We start from the raw sequence: 16,757 nt of genomic DNA, 5'->3' as shown, positions 1-16,757 counted from the left end.
CTTGTGGGGCAATGTACTACTGGCTTTAATAAAAAATTCACACCCGTTTTAAGTGTTTCACGCCGGCAGTTTGTTTCCACCCGGAGAGGGATGGAGAAGCACCCGACAGTGTTTAGCTTTTTGGTTGGAGGATTTGGACGATTTCATGGCGCGCATGCGTGTTGTGTTTGAAGGGCGGGTTTAAAGGGAAGTAGGTGTTGACCAGCGGGCAACTGAACTTGTCAGATTAGACCTGTGACTCCGCAGAAACCGGGCTTTCGGGAGACATGGAAGGGTGAATTTAGGTGTCTGATTACTTCTGAAGGGGTGTGTAAGACTCTTTGGTTAAAGGAAGCTATTAAGCTTCTTATGTAGGTGATTTTGGAAAAACAGCATTTCATTTTGCCTGCTTGATTCCCTCTCATTTAACTCGCATCCGCATCTGGTTTCCTTTGTACTGCCGTCTCTCCCGGAGTACTGTAGGGCAGTGCTCTGTGTTATTGTTATTATTGCTTATGTGGCCGTTCTCCTGTCCTCCTCACTTTCAGATTTATTGGAGTGGTGCATTAATAGACTGAGTGGAATTAAAGGGTAATTATGTTCTAGTGGGATTGATGGGTAAATCAATCCTGGGTCAAATACCAAATTGAAATTTCCGGCTTTGTGGATAGTCTGTTTAGGCATTGTTTTATGTAAAAGTTGATGATTGCATGTTTCAAAATCACGTGAAATTAACCTTTTCTTTATCATACTCCTCCCTCATTTTTTCTCCCCTACGCCCGACCCCCCTAAATCCTCATAGCGGTGAAAATTTTGTTCTGAAGTTTTATGGACCCAGAAGAAAATTCTGTTCAGAACTGTGGGACTAGGTTTGTTACCAGTAATATGAAAGGCTCAGAGTTTTGTCTGGAAAAGAAAAAAAAGGTTAAAGTACCAGCGAGGAGACTTCGTGAGATAGTTTCTCCAAATCAGGGAGATAATTTGGCTTTGCTGAAAGGTGAATTGTCCCGTGTTCCTCCAGCGTTGTCTGCAAATAAACGTCTTCCTGTTAGAACTGGGAAGAGCTTGAATGGAACGTTATGTGGTACGTGATTCCAAATAGTTTCAACCGGTTTTTGATTTTGTAAATCTTTAGTCTTTATTTTCATTTCGTTTTGTGTGTGTGTTTCAAAACCTAGAGGATTTTTAATGTTTAAATTCCTAAATACAAGATATGTCTCGCTTGTACAATCGTTAGAAGAGTGACCCCTTTTCCTGGGAAAATGGCCAGGCAGGAACAGTCTACATCGAATCATATTCAATAGATGGAATGAATAAAACATTTCGTATTTTATTTTTTCTTTGCGTGTTTTTTTTGGCACACGATTCTTGTCCATATCTGTGATGGAGACACTTAACTAGTGTGACGTGCTTTTCACCAGTAGGGCTGGCTTTTTACCTTCTGTTTGGCTAATGCTGTACAGTTTGGAATTGTAAAAAAGCACAATTTCTGCCTTTTGATGGCATCCATAATCCAATTCACTTAACTTGTCTGAGCTCCCTGGAAGTAAAGATAACATGTTGCTTTACCCACTTCACTGGTAATCAGATTAATGAATATAAGTGCGAAAAAGAATAAATAAAGTAGTTTTTATGGTGCTGCTTTTGGCAGTTTCAGCATAACCTAGGCCTGCTGTTTAACTAGGCTTTTATATCATGTGCATGTTTTCTTCCTGGCAAGTGATTGCACACATAGTTTGTCCTAATTCAGTAGTGTGACTGGTTGTATAACTTTTTATACTTGTCTTATTGGATTGTCAGTTCTGAGCCCTCACTTTCCAAAATATCAGATGTGAAAACCTTCATCCGTGTATATATATATGTACATTTTAAGCTTTTTGCATGAAGATTGGCTTCCAGTTTAGGTCTTGCATTAATATGGAATTTATAGTTCTTGAATTATGCTTATACAGTTTCTACAGGAAACATTCTAATTTAAAACTCACTAAAATTGATTCTTTTATTTTGTTAGGTTCATCAGACTTAACTTTAACTTCTGCCAGAAATTATCAGCAGCCTCCAGTAGAAAATCCTACTGTGTCAGAAAGTGTAAGCAAAAGAATTCTTAATTACACTCATGTTAAAGTTTTACCTATTGTCAAGTAAGGCTTTTTAAAATTTTGATTAGCAATAGGCCTTGTTTTTAATTAAAGTTCACTTACCGAAGACATATTTTTACAAACTGCTAGGTAAAGGTAAAGGAGCTGTAACAACAGAATTTTAAAAAAGTGAAGTATGAATTTATTCTAACTATTCTGAAGCCTTTTGGGTGCTTTTTTTTTTTTTTGAGAGGTATTTAAAAGCTAATAACATGAAATTCTCATCTTAACGTCATTTTTAATTTATAATGCTGAAAATATTTGTTTATAAATATATTTGGTCACACAATTTAATTAGACTTTGACCGCTTATCATAATATTGACTATATATTGTGAATTTAACAAGTAAACTAAAACGGGTATTGCAGCTCTTTACTTATGAATTTTGTCAACAATTCATCATAAAAAGGTATAATTACGTGCTATACTTGGTCTCTGAATAAATGCCTAGCCTTTGGGTTGATGTTTTTATTTCTTTTTTGAGGAGGCTTTATTTAAAGATTAATGATATTTTAATTCTGTTATTTAATTTCTCAAATATATGGATATGTTATTATTGTATAATTGAACATAAAAGGGTGATCTTTGGAAGATCATCAGGCAGGATTTCATTAGATTTAATATGGGCTAACAATTTGTTTTGTGTAGATTTGTCTAATATAAAATATACCTGCAGAGCAAACCTAGTTCTTTATCATTTTACCATGAACACAAACTGCAGCCTTTTTGCATTACGTTTTTATTTCATAAGTAAGGGCTAAGATTATATTCTTTATTGATTTGACCATACTATTTTAAAGAGGAAATGAAAGAAGTTTGTGTCCAATATGCTCATATTTAGATTTGCTCCTCTTCATACTTGTTTCTTTCTACTGATAAGTTACGTTTTCCTACTATAAGGAGCAAATCCTTGTACATGTGCAGAAAGAAAACAAAACCTTAAAATCACTATAGAAAATTCAAAAAGAAGAAGGAAAAAAGAAATTCCACAATTATATAAAATCAAGTACTGTTAACATTTGGAGTTTTTTTCTATGTATATGTATATTTTATGAAATGGGACTATTTTATAACTAAGTAATATTAAAGTTATTGTTGCATGTCATTGATTTTTTTTCTTAGGAGCTTTTAATAAATTCACAGAATTTCAGTGTATGTATGTACCATAGTTTATATGTTCATATTCCTATTATTTGACATTGAGGTTTTTTCCCCCGAAATTTTTATAATATGTACAACCAGGTGATGAACATTCTGGTTTGTATCTGAGCTCACTTTCTTATATTAATTTCTAGGTATAAAATTATTACCTAAAAGAATATACACATTTTTTGTAATATTTCTAGATTGTCTCCAGAAAAACTGTATCAATATGTATTCTCCAGCAAGGTCATGAGTAAAATTAGTGGATTTCCCTCCATCTTCATTTATATGAAGCATTAAAATTAAACAAACAAAGTTTGCTGTTTTGATAGGTGAAAAGGGCATCACATTGTTTGATTTTGTATTTCTTTTATTATTCGTGAAGGGGAAATTTTTTTCATTTATATTGCCACCTGTATTTATTCTCTTGTGAATACATATTTATGTGCTGTGCTTTTTCTTACTGTTTTGTGGGAATTCTTTGATTTCCCAGATGCATTCCACTGTATTGTTAGTCTCACTGGCTATTTTTAGGAATTTAACACCTATTATCAGCAGATAGCTTGTATAAATTTTCTTTTATTATTTTTTATTTTCTATTTAATGATTTAGCAGGGGGGAAAATGTGTGCCTAAGGAAGGTGAAGCAATGTTAAATGAAGCAAGTACTTAAAATGTCATGGTGTCTTAGCAGTGAATAGAATCTTAGAAGTGAAGTCCTGGGGTACACATGTGAGCAGAAATCTGTTTGGCTGTAGTTGTCATGTCTATAAAGAAGTCTTCTGAGACTACATTATAGCTCAGTGACAAAGAATACTGTGGAAATTAATTTCTGGTGTAGTGCCGTGCATTGGACATCCTTATAAACTACATTTGTCTCACAGTGAATCATGTTTTTACGTTTAACTATAACCATTGAAATGTTACATGGGTTGTTCTGCTGAAAGTAGCAAATTGGGATTTGAATCTGAATTTCAGGACCACTCTTGCTTGTTCATTTTCCAATTCATTCACTTGTCTGACAGCTCATTACTCATTCAACACATCTTTGAGTAGCTCAGGGTACCTAAGCATGGTGGTGCTGGAATTAAGTGTATAAATAAACAAATAGTTGTGTCCTCCCGAGACACAGTAGTCACGTAAGCTAATAAATGGTACTTAATAATAATGAATCATAAAGTGGATTTATGCCTTTCATTTCTTCCTTTCATATCCTGAAGGATTTTTCTAAAGATGCTGCAGTGCAAGTGTTGCCTTTGAATAAAATGGAAGAGAACAGACAAAAAGGTAAAAGGATAGATTTATTAATTTTTTTGGTAACATACCCATAATGTAAAATTTGCCATTTTTAACATTTTTAAGTGGCATTAGGTATATTCATGTTGTGCAGCTATCACCACCGTCCCATCTCCAGAACTTTTCATCTTCCCCAACCAAAACTCTGTTCTCATTGTATACTAACTCTATTCCCCTTCCCACCATTCTGCTTCCTGTCTCTATATATTCTGTTATATCTCCATATGTGTGGAATCATATATAGTGTTTTGTCCTTTGGTGATTGATTTATCTCACTTAACATGTCTTCATGGTTCATTTATGTTGTAATATGTAAGAATTTGGGCTTCCAAGGTGGTGCTGGTGGTAAAGAGACATAAGATATGTGGGTTCAATCCCTGGGTCAGGAAGATCCCCTGAAAAAGGGCATGGCAACCCACTCCGGTATTCTTGCCTGGAGAATCCCATGGCCAGAGGAGCCTGGTGGGCGACAGTCCATAGGGTCACACAGAGTCAGACACAATTGAAGCGACTTAGCACACATGTAAGAATTTTTTTGGTAAGGATAGAATTTTAGAGTTTTAGATATTCATTGATTTTTTTTTAGGTATTTATTAAACAACCTTATAGTTTTTTCTTGTTTTCATTTTTAATTCGTTTTTCCTTCCAACTTAAGCTTGGAAATCTCTGAAGTCCAGAAAATGATTTGTGATAGTAAAGGTAATTTTATTATTGCCAACCTATTGCATAGTTTGATATTTAATACCTAAGTATAAAGGCTGAGTAGTCTTTGGTAAGATAATAGATTAAAAATATGCTTTGAAAAAATGGATTTAATAACATTTTAAAAGTAGTTGGTTTTGTTTTCAGCGAAGCAGTGTTCTCATTAGAGTTTGAACAAATGTCTCTAATTTAGCCCCAAGTGTTTCTACACAATTTTATTCTTACAATCCCGAGTTATGACTATTATTACTCAGGTCACTTAATTTGTTTCTTGTCTTTTTAAATTGAGAAATCATATTGCTGAATTCCCAAACATTTTTTTAATTAAAAATTTTTGAGTAGCTTATCAAAATGTGATACATTTCTAGGAATCTAAAGTATATTTTTGTGTTTTTATTTTGCAGCAAATGACATCTTTATTTCTCAGTACACTGTGGGACAGAAAGATGCTCTAAGAGCAGTTTTAAAACAAAAGTAAGTTTCATTTACAGAAAATGGGTGAGGCATTTCTTGTGTTTCTTTAAAATCAGCTTTGTTTATGTTTTGCACCTAGGGAAAAAAGTTGTTTTTTCCAATATGTGAAATATATAAGTGTGATAATATGTATAAAGCATTTTTCATGATGCTGGGCATGTATAAAATACTCAGTGGCTGTTAACAGCCAATAATAACAATGGCTGTTATTATTGTTGCTGTGGTGGTTGTTGAAGAGGTATTGTTGTAAGCACTTAATATGCATTAACTCATTTAACTTTTTCAAAATCCAATAATACAGATTATATTACCATCCCAATTTACAGAATCCCCATCTTAGAGATAAGGAAACTGAGGTACAGAGGGATTGATTTTCCTGAAGTCATTGAGCAAGTATTCACTGGGTTGGAATTCAAACCCAGGTAGTCTGTCTAAAGAGTACTCTCTTAGTCACTTCACTATACTACTCGTAGCAGCGGTCACATATATGACCACATACATAATACTGCTTACTGAAAAAGGACATTTAGACTTTTTCTTAATCTCTGCTTAGATTTGAGAAAGGGACAAGCTTAGTGTCTGAGTGGAGTGAAGGAAAACTGGCTATTACTCTATCTAAATACTTCCTTCCAGCTTTATCTTTACTGCTGATGAAATACAGAATCAGCCCTGACAACAGCACTGTGCTAAACATGAAAGAATGTATCACCAGGGATATTTTTAAAAATCACTAGTAGGGGTGGAATGAGATTTATGTTCCTGCGCTAAATATATTCTACTCCTGGACCAGAGCTCTACAACTACTAAAGTAAAGTTTATTCTTTTTTTACCTATAGTTATTCATAATATACATATTATACTCTGGGAAACACTAACAAAGTAAATACTACCTCTAAACCACAAGGTCCTGGAAGAGGGTATGGCAACCCAGTCTGGTATTCTTGCCTCGAGAATCCCCATGGACAGAAGAGCCTGGCAGACTTCAGTCCATGGGGTTGCAAAGAGTTGGACATGACTGAGCGACTAAGCACAGCACAGTAAACCACAAGGAGTGTGATCTGAGCCAGCCAGAGTTTCACAGCTGGTTGTTTGGCTTAATGGTGCTTTTCCTTTTGACATTTGGTCAGCCTCCAGTTCCCAGTATGTAATAGGTGATTAGGAGGAGAATTTGGATGGTAAATTGTATCCTGGAGTTTGTAAATATATAAGAAAAGGCATAAGTAAGGATATGACGGAGGGGCAGTCTCCCAAATTCTGTACATAAACTAAAAATTTCAGATTACATCTAATTCATTGGAGAAAAAGTGATTGCCATTTCCACCCAACTGACCCCAGGTAGAAGTGACTACTTGCAACCACAACAGGGGCTTTATCAACTTGCCTTCAAGTCAGAACTCTCAGATCCGAGAGGGAGAAGTTGTTCATAAACAAGTGGACAGTGAGAAGTAACTGACTACTACCCCTCCTACTTGTTCACAGTAGGTCTTTCCCTATTTCAGGATGAACAAACAGAATTGAAAAAGAAAAACTAGGAAGGGCCTTTGAGAAGGTTATTGCAGTGTAGAGAATGGTATGAGTCAGAACCATAAAAATGACTCTCATGTTGGGTTAAAAGATAGTCTAATTGTGTCTCTAGAGAAACTTTGCTGTAGTCCGTGTCACTTGATTTTCTGTTTTTCTTTTGAGAATGGCAGATGGAATTTGGCAAAGTGATACTAAAATTTACTTGAAAGGGTACACAGTTGAGAATATATACACATACTGTTAAGAATACATACATGTAGAATACACACAGTGGAGAATAGCTAATTTTGGAGAAACAAAAATGGAATGATGGAGAATCTGCCCTATTTGATGTTAGAATATGCAGTAAAGCTGTTTAAAAAAAAAAAGGCAATTGACTGGAATGAGCCTTTGAGGAATGACGAGTCTGTCTAGAGTGTCTGGAACAAGGGTAGAATGACCTTTCCTGTGTCAGAAAGGTAAGTAGAGTTATGAACTACACCAAAGAAGTTTGGACTTAAAGAGAAATGGCAAATCATTTAACAGTTTTAAAGTTTGATATATATTTCTTACAAGGCTCACTCAGGAAAAAATGGATTAGAAGAGGGCTGGACTGAAGTCTAGGAAACCAATTGACTATGAACTTTTCAAAGATCTTTTAAAGAGATGGGTTAGATTGATCCTGAATCCATTGGTAAGTGGTAGGATATGAAGGTGGGAATCATGCTGGCCTGGAGAGGAGTGCACAGGTTTGGAAGATAATTTGGAGATAGAATTGACAGGAATTGATGCTTAGATGTGACCATGAGGAAGGAGCTAAGGATGGATCCCAGATTTTTGACTTGTATAAATGCAGTCAGTAATAGTATTCATTGAAAAGGGGAGGTGTTGGGGGAATAAATTTCACTTTAGACATTGGCAAGGGTTTGAGATACCTATGAGACATCCAGGTGAAAAGCGTCTGATAGCAAATTGAACCTCTGTGCCATGTGCTCAATCATGTCTGACCCTTTGTGACCCCATGGACTGTAGCCCGCCAGGCTCCTCTGTTCATGGGATTCTCCAGGCAAGAATACTGGAGTGGGTTGCCATCCCCTCCTCCACGGAATCTTCCCAACCCAGGGATCAGACCCTTATCTCTGGTCTCTTCTGCATTGCAGGCGGATTCTTTACCCGCCAAGCCATATAGATGTCAAACTGGCAAAAGATTTCTAAGCTAGAAATCCATGTATATAAGTCATCTGTATGTAGATAGTAATCTGAGCTCTGAAAGTGGTTGAATTGGCCTGGTGGGAATGTGAGAGTGAAAAGAAATGGCTTAGGATAGATCTGTAAGAAAACCGAATCTTTAAGAGATGTACAGAGAAAGCAACGTGATTTCTAAGTGCCACTCAGAAAGTTTATCCAGAGGTGAAGAGTTTGGTCTTAACAAAACCGGGGAAGTGAGGTTCTAAGTTTGATAGCTGCTCAGACATAAAGATAAGGACTGAAAAGTGTCCATTGAATTGAGCAAGAGGAGGTATTAATGGCCTTCGTAAGAGTGGTTTCAGTGTAGTATTGAGATAGATGCCACATTCAGAGGATTTAGGAATAAAAAAAGTTCTAGAGAAAGATAAAAAGGAAAGGAATAGTTTCTTCTGAGTGGGTGAATTATGTGCATTTTTTCTAGTTCTTTACACTTAGAAGTTCATTTGCTGCATTGAACATTTCTTAATTTGATAATAGGAAAAAATAAAATTTTAAAGCTTATAAAGAAGTTGATGTCTGGCCTTATAATGTTATTTTTCTTGTTGGTCAATTTAAGATATTAATACAGAATGAGAGATCTTAAAGGATAAATCACATTCAGACTTCAGACAGAATGAATTATATTTTCTTAGTACACCAGTCAGCTAAATGTATATTTAGAACCAACTCTGTGCTCTTTCTTTATGTGGTATAAAAGTCCCCCACTCCAGGTTGCTTAGAGCTTAGTTGGGGAGAGAATAGGTGCATAGATGGAGGAATGCATGATTAGAGCTGTGAGAGGAAACATTCGATACATTGTTAATTTTGTTAACATGTTCAGTTCAGTCTCTCAGTTGTGTCCAACTCTTTGAGACCCCATGAATTGCAGCTCGCCAGGCCTCCCTGTCCATCACCAACTCCCGGAGTTCGCTCAGACTAATGTCCATCGAGTTGGTGATGCCATCCCGCCATCTCATCCTCTGTCATCCCCTTCTCCTCCTGCCCCCAATCCCTCCCAGCATCAGAGTCTTTTCCAATGAGTCAACTCTTTGCATGAGGTGGCCAAAGTACTGGAGTTTCAGCTTTAGAATCTTTCCTTCCAAAGAACACCCAGAACTGATCTCTTTTAGAATGGACTGGTTGGCTCTCCTTGCAGTCCAAGGGACTCTCAAGAGTCTTCTCCAACACCACAGTTCAAAAGCATCAATTCTTCGGTGCTCAGCTTTAGTTTTGTTAAATGTCTATTCTGTGAAAGTGAAAGTTGCTCAGTTGTGTATGACTCTTTGTGACCTCATGGACTATTCAGTCCATGGAATTCTCCAAGCCAGAATACTGGAGTGGGTAGCCTTTCCCTTCTCCAGGAGATCTTCCCAACCCAGGCATTGAACCCCGGTGTCCCGCACTGCAGGCAGATTCTTTACCAGTTGAGCCACAAGAGAAGCAATTTAAACCCTAGGATGGCTGACTGTCAAACCTCAGTTATATGATATTGGAAGTAAGTGTTGTGTTAGTCCCTCAGTCATTTCTGACTCTGTGCGACCACATGGATTGTATCTCGCAAGGCTTCTCTGTCCATGGAATTCTCCAGACAAGAATACTGGGGTAGGTAGCCATCCCCTTTTCCAGTGATCTTCCTGACCCAGGGATCAAACCTGGATCTCCTGCCCTGTGGGCAGATTCTTTACTGTCTGACCCATCAGGGAAGCCCATCGAAAGTAAATGAAAAGAAATTAATGAATGGAGAGATCAAGAGGAAGTGTTATAAGAACAGGCATATTTGTTTTTTTGGCTGTGCCATTTGGCATTCAGGATCTTAGTTCCCAAGGTTGAACCCACGTTCCCTGCATTGGGAACTCGGAGTCCTAACCACTGGACGACCAGAGAAGTCCCCAAGAACAGGCTTATTGAAAAGGTAAGACTTTTGTTGAATCTTGGGAAGAAGGTTAGAGCAAGTTGGGTGAAGAAGATTGAGAGAAGAGAGTGAAAAAAAGCCTGGAGTCACCTGTGAGAACAGTGTAGTGCAGTCAGTGAGAGCAGAGTGACTGGGGAGAGGAAACAGAAAGTACAGTATGTGTTGGAACCTAGGGCAGAATGCCAAATAGGAAATTAGCCTATTTCAGTTGTCTATAAGGAATGACTTGAGATTTTTGAATGGTGAAATCTGTGTGAAAAGTTTTTAAGCAAATAGAAACCGGAAGAATGAAATAGTTGGCAAGAGATGATGGTTTTGTACTGAGCAGAATTATGAAGGGAGAAGTGCTGTTTTGAGAGAAAAAGCCTGATGTCATGGGACGGTCTATGGGCATTGGCCTTAACTTGGCTACTTACTAGTTCTATGACGTGATCAGGTAAATCCCATTATCTCTGTGGACCTCAGTTTCTTTCTTCATCTGTAAAATGAAGAAAATTAGGGAAGCTGGGCTATTGGGTTCGCCTACTTCTATAATTCCATGGCATGATTCCTGCAATTGTGATGAAATAATTGAGAAAACCTGATGACTCAGTTGGTTATGAGAAGGTAACTGAAGGGTAGAGAACTTAAGATAACTTCAAAATTTTGAGAATGTGAGACAAATGATGCTCTTAATAGAAATGAGGCAACATCAAAGAGGAGTAAGTTTAAGACCTCCATGCCTTCTTTAAAATTCAGAAGGTGGAAATCCAGCAGCTGGAGATGAAGCACATTCCTGCTGATTTTACTTAGACTTGTCTTAGGCACTCTTCAAGTTTGTCAGTGTTTCTTTAATTTCTTTTAGGCCAAACACAGCACAAAATTGACCAGTCTTTTTTTTTTTTTTTTTAATAAGTGTTTAGTTAAATGCCTTATTGTGAATATGTATTTTCCGGATTCATCTTTAATCCAGACTGCTTAGCAATGTATTTTATGCCCGTTTTAATAAATTAGGTGACATTTATTAAATCTAAATGAGTTAGAAGTTTAGAAATTCTTTTCAGCAGTTTTAATAGTCCCTCTTGGGTTGTCTTCCTTTGGGAGTAAAACTTGATACCTGAATACTTAGAGCCTTTGCTGTATGTTTTAAATTTGTACTTCTTTTTAAAAACGTTTTAAATTTTATTTTTCTTTATTTTTGGTTGCACTGGGTCTTTGTTGCTGCATGTGGGTGTTCTCTGTTTGTGGTGAGTGGGTGCTACTCTTTGTTGTGGTGCCAGGACTTCTCATTGTGCTGGCTTCTCTTATGGAGGAGCATGGGCTCTATGTATGCGAGCATCAGCAGTTGTGGTGCATGGCCTTAGTTATTCCATGACAGACGGGATCCTTCCAGACCAGGGATCGAACCTGTGTCTCCCTCATTGGCGAGTAGATTCTTAACCACTGGGCCACCAGGGAAGTCCCAGATTTGCACTTCTTGACTATAAATCATTGTAATTGTGCCCATGTCTTTTTCACATGTGTAAGTCATATTTTCTGAAATTATCAGTGCCTTCTGGGAATTATCTTTTAACTTTCTTAGTGTGTGGTGACCTGAACCTTAATAGATTTCATTAACCAAATGACTGATATGCTGACAGCAAAAAATAGGAATTTATCTTTTAAAAAAAAATCAAAAAAATTCACCTGCAGCAAATTGCCATTTGTAGGTATTTCTTCTAATGGTTCAGTATAGCTTATTGAATAGACTTTTTTTTCTTTTTTATTTCCAGAACTCAAAGCATGCCTGTTTTTAAAGAGGTGAAGGTACAGCTTTTAGAAGATGCAGGCACAGAAAAGGACCCTGTTACCCAGGAGAATAGAATTTCACCCAGTGGAATTGATTCAGCTACAACTGTGGCTGCAGCAACTGCCGCCGCCATTGCAGCAGCAGCTCCACTGATAAAAGTATATCTGTTTCTTCCTAGAGAGTCATAACTTCTTTGTAAAATGTACCAGACACTGATTTTGTAATTGTTGTGTCCAGCTGTGACTAGGGACATTCTCGTTGTTCTCTGTGGTTACGTATTATTTCTCAGAAGTTATGAGACTTAACTCTCATCCCTGTGTTACTGCTAGAAAATCCTGGATTCCTTTGTTTTAGCAGTGGAGTATCTCATCTTGGGAGCCACTCAGTCTTGGGTAGCTGGGATGGCTGGACATCCTAATTTTAGAGCTAGAATTGACCATACAGATCATATATGCAGAGCCCTCCATTTGTAACTGAGAAGACTGAAAAACAGGTCAGAGTCAGCATCAGGTCTTAGAGCTAATAGGTGGGAGAGCCAAGATTGCTGACCAAACTCAGTTCATTCACTCAGTCGTGTCCGACTCTGCGACTGCATGGGCTGCAGCACGCCAGGCCTCCCTGTCCATCACCAACTCCCAGAGTTTACTCAAACTCATGTCCATTGAGTCAGTGATGCCATCCAACCATCTCATCCTCTGTCTTCCCCTTTTCCTCCCGCCTTCAATCTTTCCCAGCATCAGGGTCTTTTCCAGTGAGTCAGTTCTTTGCATCGGGTGGCCAAAGTATTGGAGTTTCAGCTTTAGCATCAGTTCTTCCAATGAATATTCAGGACTGATTTCTTTTAGGATGGACTGGTTGGATCTCCTTGCAGTCCAAGGGACTCTCAAGAGTTTTCTCCATCACCACAGTTCAAAGGCATCAGTTCTTCAGCGCTCAGCTTTCTTTATAGTCCATCTCTCACATGCATTCATAACTACTGGAAAAACCATAGCTTTGACTAGACGGACCTTTGTTGGCAAAGTAATGTCTGCTTTTTAATATACTGTCTAGGTTGGTCATAACTTTTCTTCCAAGGAGCAAGCATCTTTTAATTTCATGGCTGCAGTCACCATCTGCAGTGATTTTGGAGTCCCCCCCAAATTAAGTCTGTCACTGTTTCCACTGTTTCCCCATCTATTTCCCATGAAGTGATGGGACTGGATGCTGTGATCTTAGTTTTCTGACGAAATAAAAATTGTATGTGGCAAATTTGGTATTTTTTAAGAGAAAAAAGATCTAGTTAAGGATAGCTATTCTGCCTTATTTCTGTGATTCTAAGAATAAAGGCTTTAGAAGCATAAGAAATATAGAGGGTAAAAGTTCTGGTTTGATAATTTCTCTATACCAGTTCACTTTATATAACCTTTCTAATAATTGAGCATGTTTTTGATGTCTGGATATTTTTGTTTTAGGTGCAGAGTGAGTTGGAAGCAAAGGTTAATTCTGTTACAGAATTACTCAATAAGTTACAGGAGACTGATAAACAGTTACAGCGTGTTACAGAGCAGCAGACAACCATGCAGAATAAACAGGAGACGCTACACTGTCATGATCATGAAAAACAAATGAATGTGTTCATGGAGCAACACATTCGGCATCTTGAAAAGCTGCAACAACAGCAAATCGATATTCAGGTATCTGTAATAAAGCGACCACACATCCCGTGACCTTTCATCACTCGGATCTCTAAGCTGATATTCATTGATTATTCCAGTAGTTCATCTCCTTAGATTGTAACAGTTTTAGTTATTAAATAATGGTTTGTTTGTTCATCATTCTTTTCTTCTATGTGGAAAAGAAGAACTCTGCATGTTCTAGTTCAGGTATCTAGCTTTGTGAGACCGGTCCTTAAAATTGTTTTTTTCATTCTTTTGTGATACTTCTTTTCATGGCATTTTAAAAGGGCTTATATTGTATTGCAGTTTTCTGTTTATATCAATGGTTCTTAGCCTGGCAAAGTGCTTCAGAATCACGCGGAGAGCTTTATAAAAATACACATGCTTATACCGGTCAGAAATTCTGAAATAGCAGGTCTAATATAGGCCTGGACATCCGTGAAAGCTCTCTAGTGATTCTGATACACACCCTTGGATGAGAATCACCTAGTATACAAATTTGCTTCTACATTTACCTAGTTAAAAAGAATGAACATTCTTATGCCTTTTGAATGAGGCACAGGGCTATTATAAAGAAAGTTATCCTCACAGACAGCTAATAGTATAGCGTATTTATTTTGAAATTTCCGAGTCCTTGGATAGTACCCAGCACTCAGGTACTCAGATTTTTTAAAAAAGATTTTTTAGAATGAGTGAATGACCAGCATTGTAAATGCATTGTTTTTAATTTACCCCCTCGCCTCCACCCCTTATTACTGTGCAACTTGAATTTCCCAGGTGATGTCAGTTCAGGAGATGCAAGAGACGAGGGTTTGATCCCTGGGTTTGGAAGATACCCTGAAGTAGGAAATGGCAACCCATTCGAGTATTCCTGCCTGGAAAATCCCATGGAGAGAGGAACCTGGCGGGCTACAGTCCATGGGGTCCCAAAGAGTTGGACAGAACTGAGCACACACTCCTAGTACTCCTTAAAAACTTTTAAAGATACAATTTAAATGTAGCATTCAGAAGAATATACAAAAATAAGCTTATTATAGCTCAGTATAAGATCATAGAGTGAACTCTAATATCCTATAATTTTTAAGACTTCCTAATAGGGTTTGTCTTGAAATCTTGATGTGACTGATATTAATTTAATTTGAATGACTATGGCATATAAAATAAAGTTTTAGTAAGTACTCTGTACATTGCTAAAATTGAGCGTGTAGCACGTCATCTGGAGAGGCCAGGAGTGGGCCTATCAGAGTGCTGGTCCCCAGTCTACAGAAATCTTTGCTTCTCTGAGCCTTGATTTCTTTACCTAGAAAACAATTTTATTTTTGTTGTTTAGGATAGAATGAGATTACACGTTTGAAAAGCACATTGATTTCTTTTTTTAACATAGTTCTAAGTGCCTTTCTGCCATTCATTTATCCTTCCATAAATAAACACATAATTTATTAACTTTATCATTTTTGAAGAATGAAATCTTTTGCTAATTCAGACATCTTGTTTGTGGAATTTATAACTATAGAGAAAATTGAACTTATGACATGTAAAGTATTTTCATAATTCAGTTAATGCTTAATGAAATGAAATTCTTTGAATCCATCCATCTGTTTTATGTAGAGGGATCTCAGCACACTTTTAAGAATTCTGTAAAATTCTTTTAAGAATTCTTTTTGTTTTTTGTTTTTTTTTTTTGCCTAGCATAAGACTCTTTTAAAATCAGTTTTATTAGTTATGATATGAGCACATTTCAGCTATTTTAATAAATACTGTTAAAAACTGTGTTGTCACTGTGTTTTCCATTTATATGTAAATGAATATTTTACTGCTGCTACTACACAAAGCTACAGTTTTATTTTAGTGCTTTCTACCAATGGTTTTTAAACCTTTAAATAAAATCTTATCATCAGTATTTAAAAGATGAGATGTTTTGGTTCTAAATTCTCTGGTTTAAGTAGAGGTCAAGGGCTAGGGTCCCTTTCTCCTGGTTCTCTCCTAGAGAGTGTCTCTAGGAGACAGTAGTGTCTTAGTGTTTCCTGAGGCATCAGGAGTGTCTGATGAGCCAGCTCTGAGGAGAAGAGGAAGAAACTGAGGTTTAGAACAAATGATCAGGGCCACACTGTAGAGCCAGACGTAACCCGAGTCTTTGTGTTACTGTGTCTTTCCAGTAGCATTGCTCCTGCAGTGAGTAGTTGCATGTAATGTTTATATTGTTATTATTTATTAAATCTAATAGATTGTCTTCAGGTCCTCCTATAAATTTCAAGATATTTTGTCATCTAACTCTTTCAGGTGATGTTTGAACTTAACAAAGTTATTTTATGTTTTCTAGGCTCATTTCATCAGTGCTGCACTGAAGACTAGTAGCTTTCAGCCTGTTACTGTACCTCCTTCTAGAGCAGTGGAAAAGTATTCTGTGAAACCAGACCGTTTGAATTTTGGTAGCAGTAATCTGTCTTCACATAATGTCTTTACTTCCAAACAAGGTAAAAATATGTAGTTCTCTATGAATAAAAGATGCCAGCTATGAATGTTTTTGTAGTTTGTAAGCAGAAAACTTATTTACTAGGTTATAAGAGACTCTTAATTTTATAAAATTAGGGATTTTTTTCAGCCAAGTAATTTCTAGATTATTTTGAAAATTGTTCAGCCAAGTTATGGATCATGTTCTATTTAATGGTTTTAATTAATAACGTTCATAAATTGTCAGAAGCATTTCTACATAAATTTAGAAAAGTTTAACTTATCTAGCAGACCTGGGTTCGATCCCTGGGTTGGGAAGCTCCCCTGGAGAAGGAAATGGCAACCCATTCCAATATTCTTGCCTGGAGATTTTCATGGACAGAGGAGTCTGGAGGGCTACAGTCCTGGGGGTACAAAGAGTCATACACGACTGAGCAACCAACATACACACATATACACAGCATTGAAACTGCTTGTTAGCAGTTCACCAATACTCTGACAAACTGCAT

The 16,757-nt window shown here is 37.0% G+C and overlaps 1 protein-coding gene across 32 annotated transcripts in view; it reads left to right on the top strand.

The window, feature by feature from the left end:
• The first annotated feature begins 182 nt into the window (after positions 1–182).
• KIAA0586 (KIAA0586 ortholog) overlaps positions 183–16,757 on the top strand; it is a 133,980-nt gene continuing 117,405 nt past the window's right edge. For 22 of the 32 annotated variants that reach the window (XR_015134307.1, XR_015134308.1, XR_015134304.1 and 19 more), the window contains exons 1-8: positions 183–306; positions 782–1,063; positions 1,991–2,067; positions 4,481–4,547; positions 5,663–5,732; positions 12,126–12,300; positions 13,594–13,815; positions 16,118–16,271. Coding sequence is in view for 24 of the 32 variants with exons in the window: in XM_086320490.1 (XP_086176616.1) it covers positions 808–1,063; positions 1,991–2,067; positions 4,481–4,547; positions 5,663–5,732; positions 12,126–12,300; positions 13,594–13,815; positions 16,118–16,271 (1,021 nt within the window). In the remaining 8 variants the exon portion in view is untranslated. The remainder of the gene's footprint in view (positions 307–781; positions 1,064–1,990; positions 2,068–4,480; positions 4,548–5,662; positions 5,733–12,125; positions 12,301–13,593; positions 13,816–16,117; positions 16,272–16,757) is intronic. The other 10 variants (XM_086320498.1, XM_086320497.1, XM_086320495.1 and 7 more) reach the window with 3 other exon arrangements.

Source organism: Bos grunniens, chromosome 10 (genome assembly GCF_055505025.1).
Source record: "Bos grunniens cultivar Pamir isolate PY7600 chromosome 10, Bosgru_T2T1.0, whole genome shotgun sequence".
Taxonomy (NCBI): Eukaryota; Metazoa; Chordata; class Mammalia; order Artiodactyla; family Bovidae; genus Bos; species Bos grunniens.
This window is presented reverse-complemented; position numbering and strand designations above follow the sequence as displayed.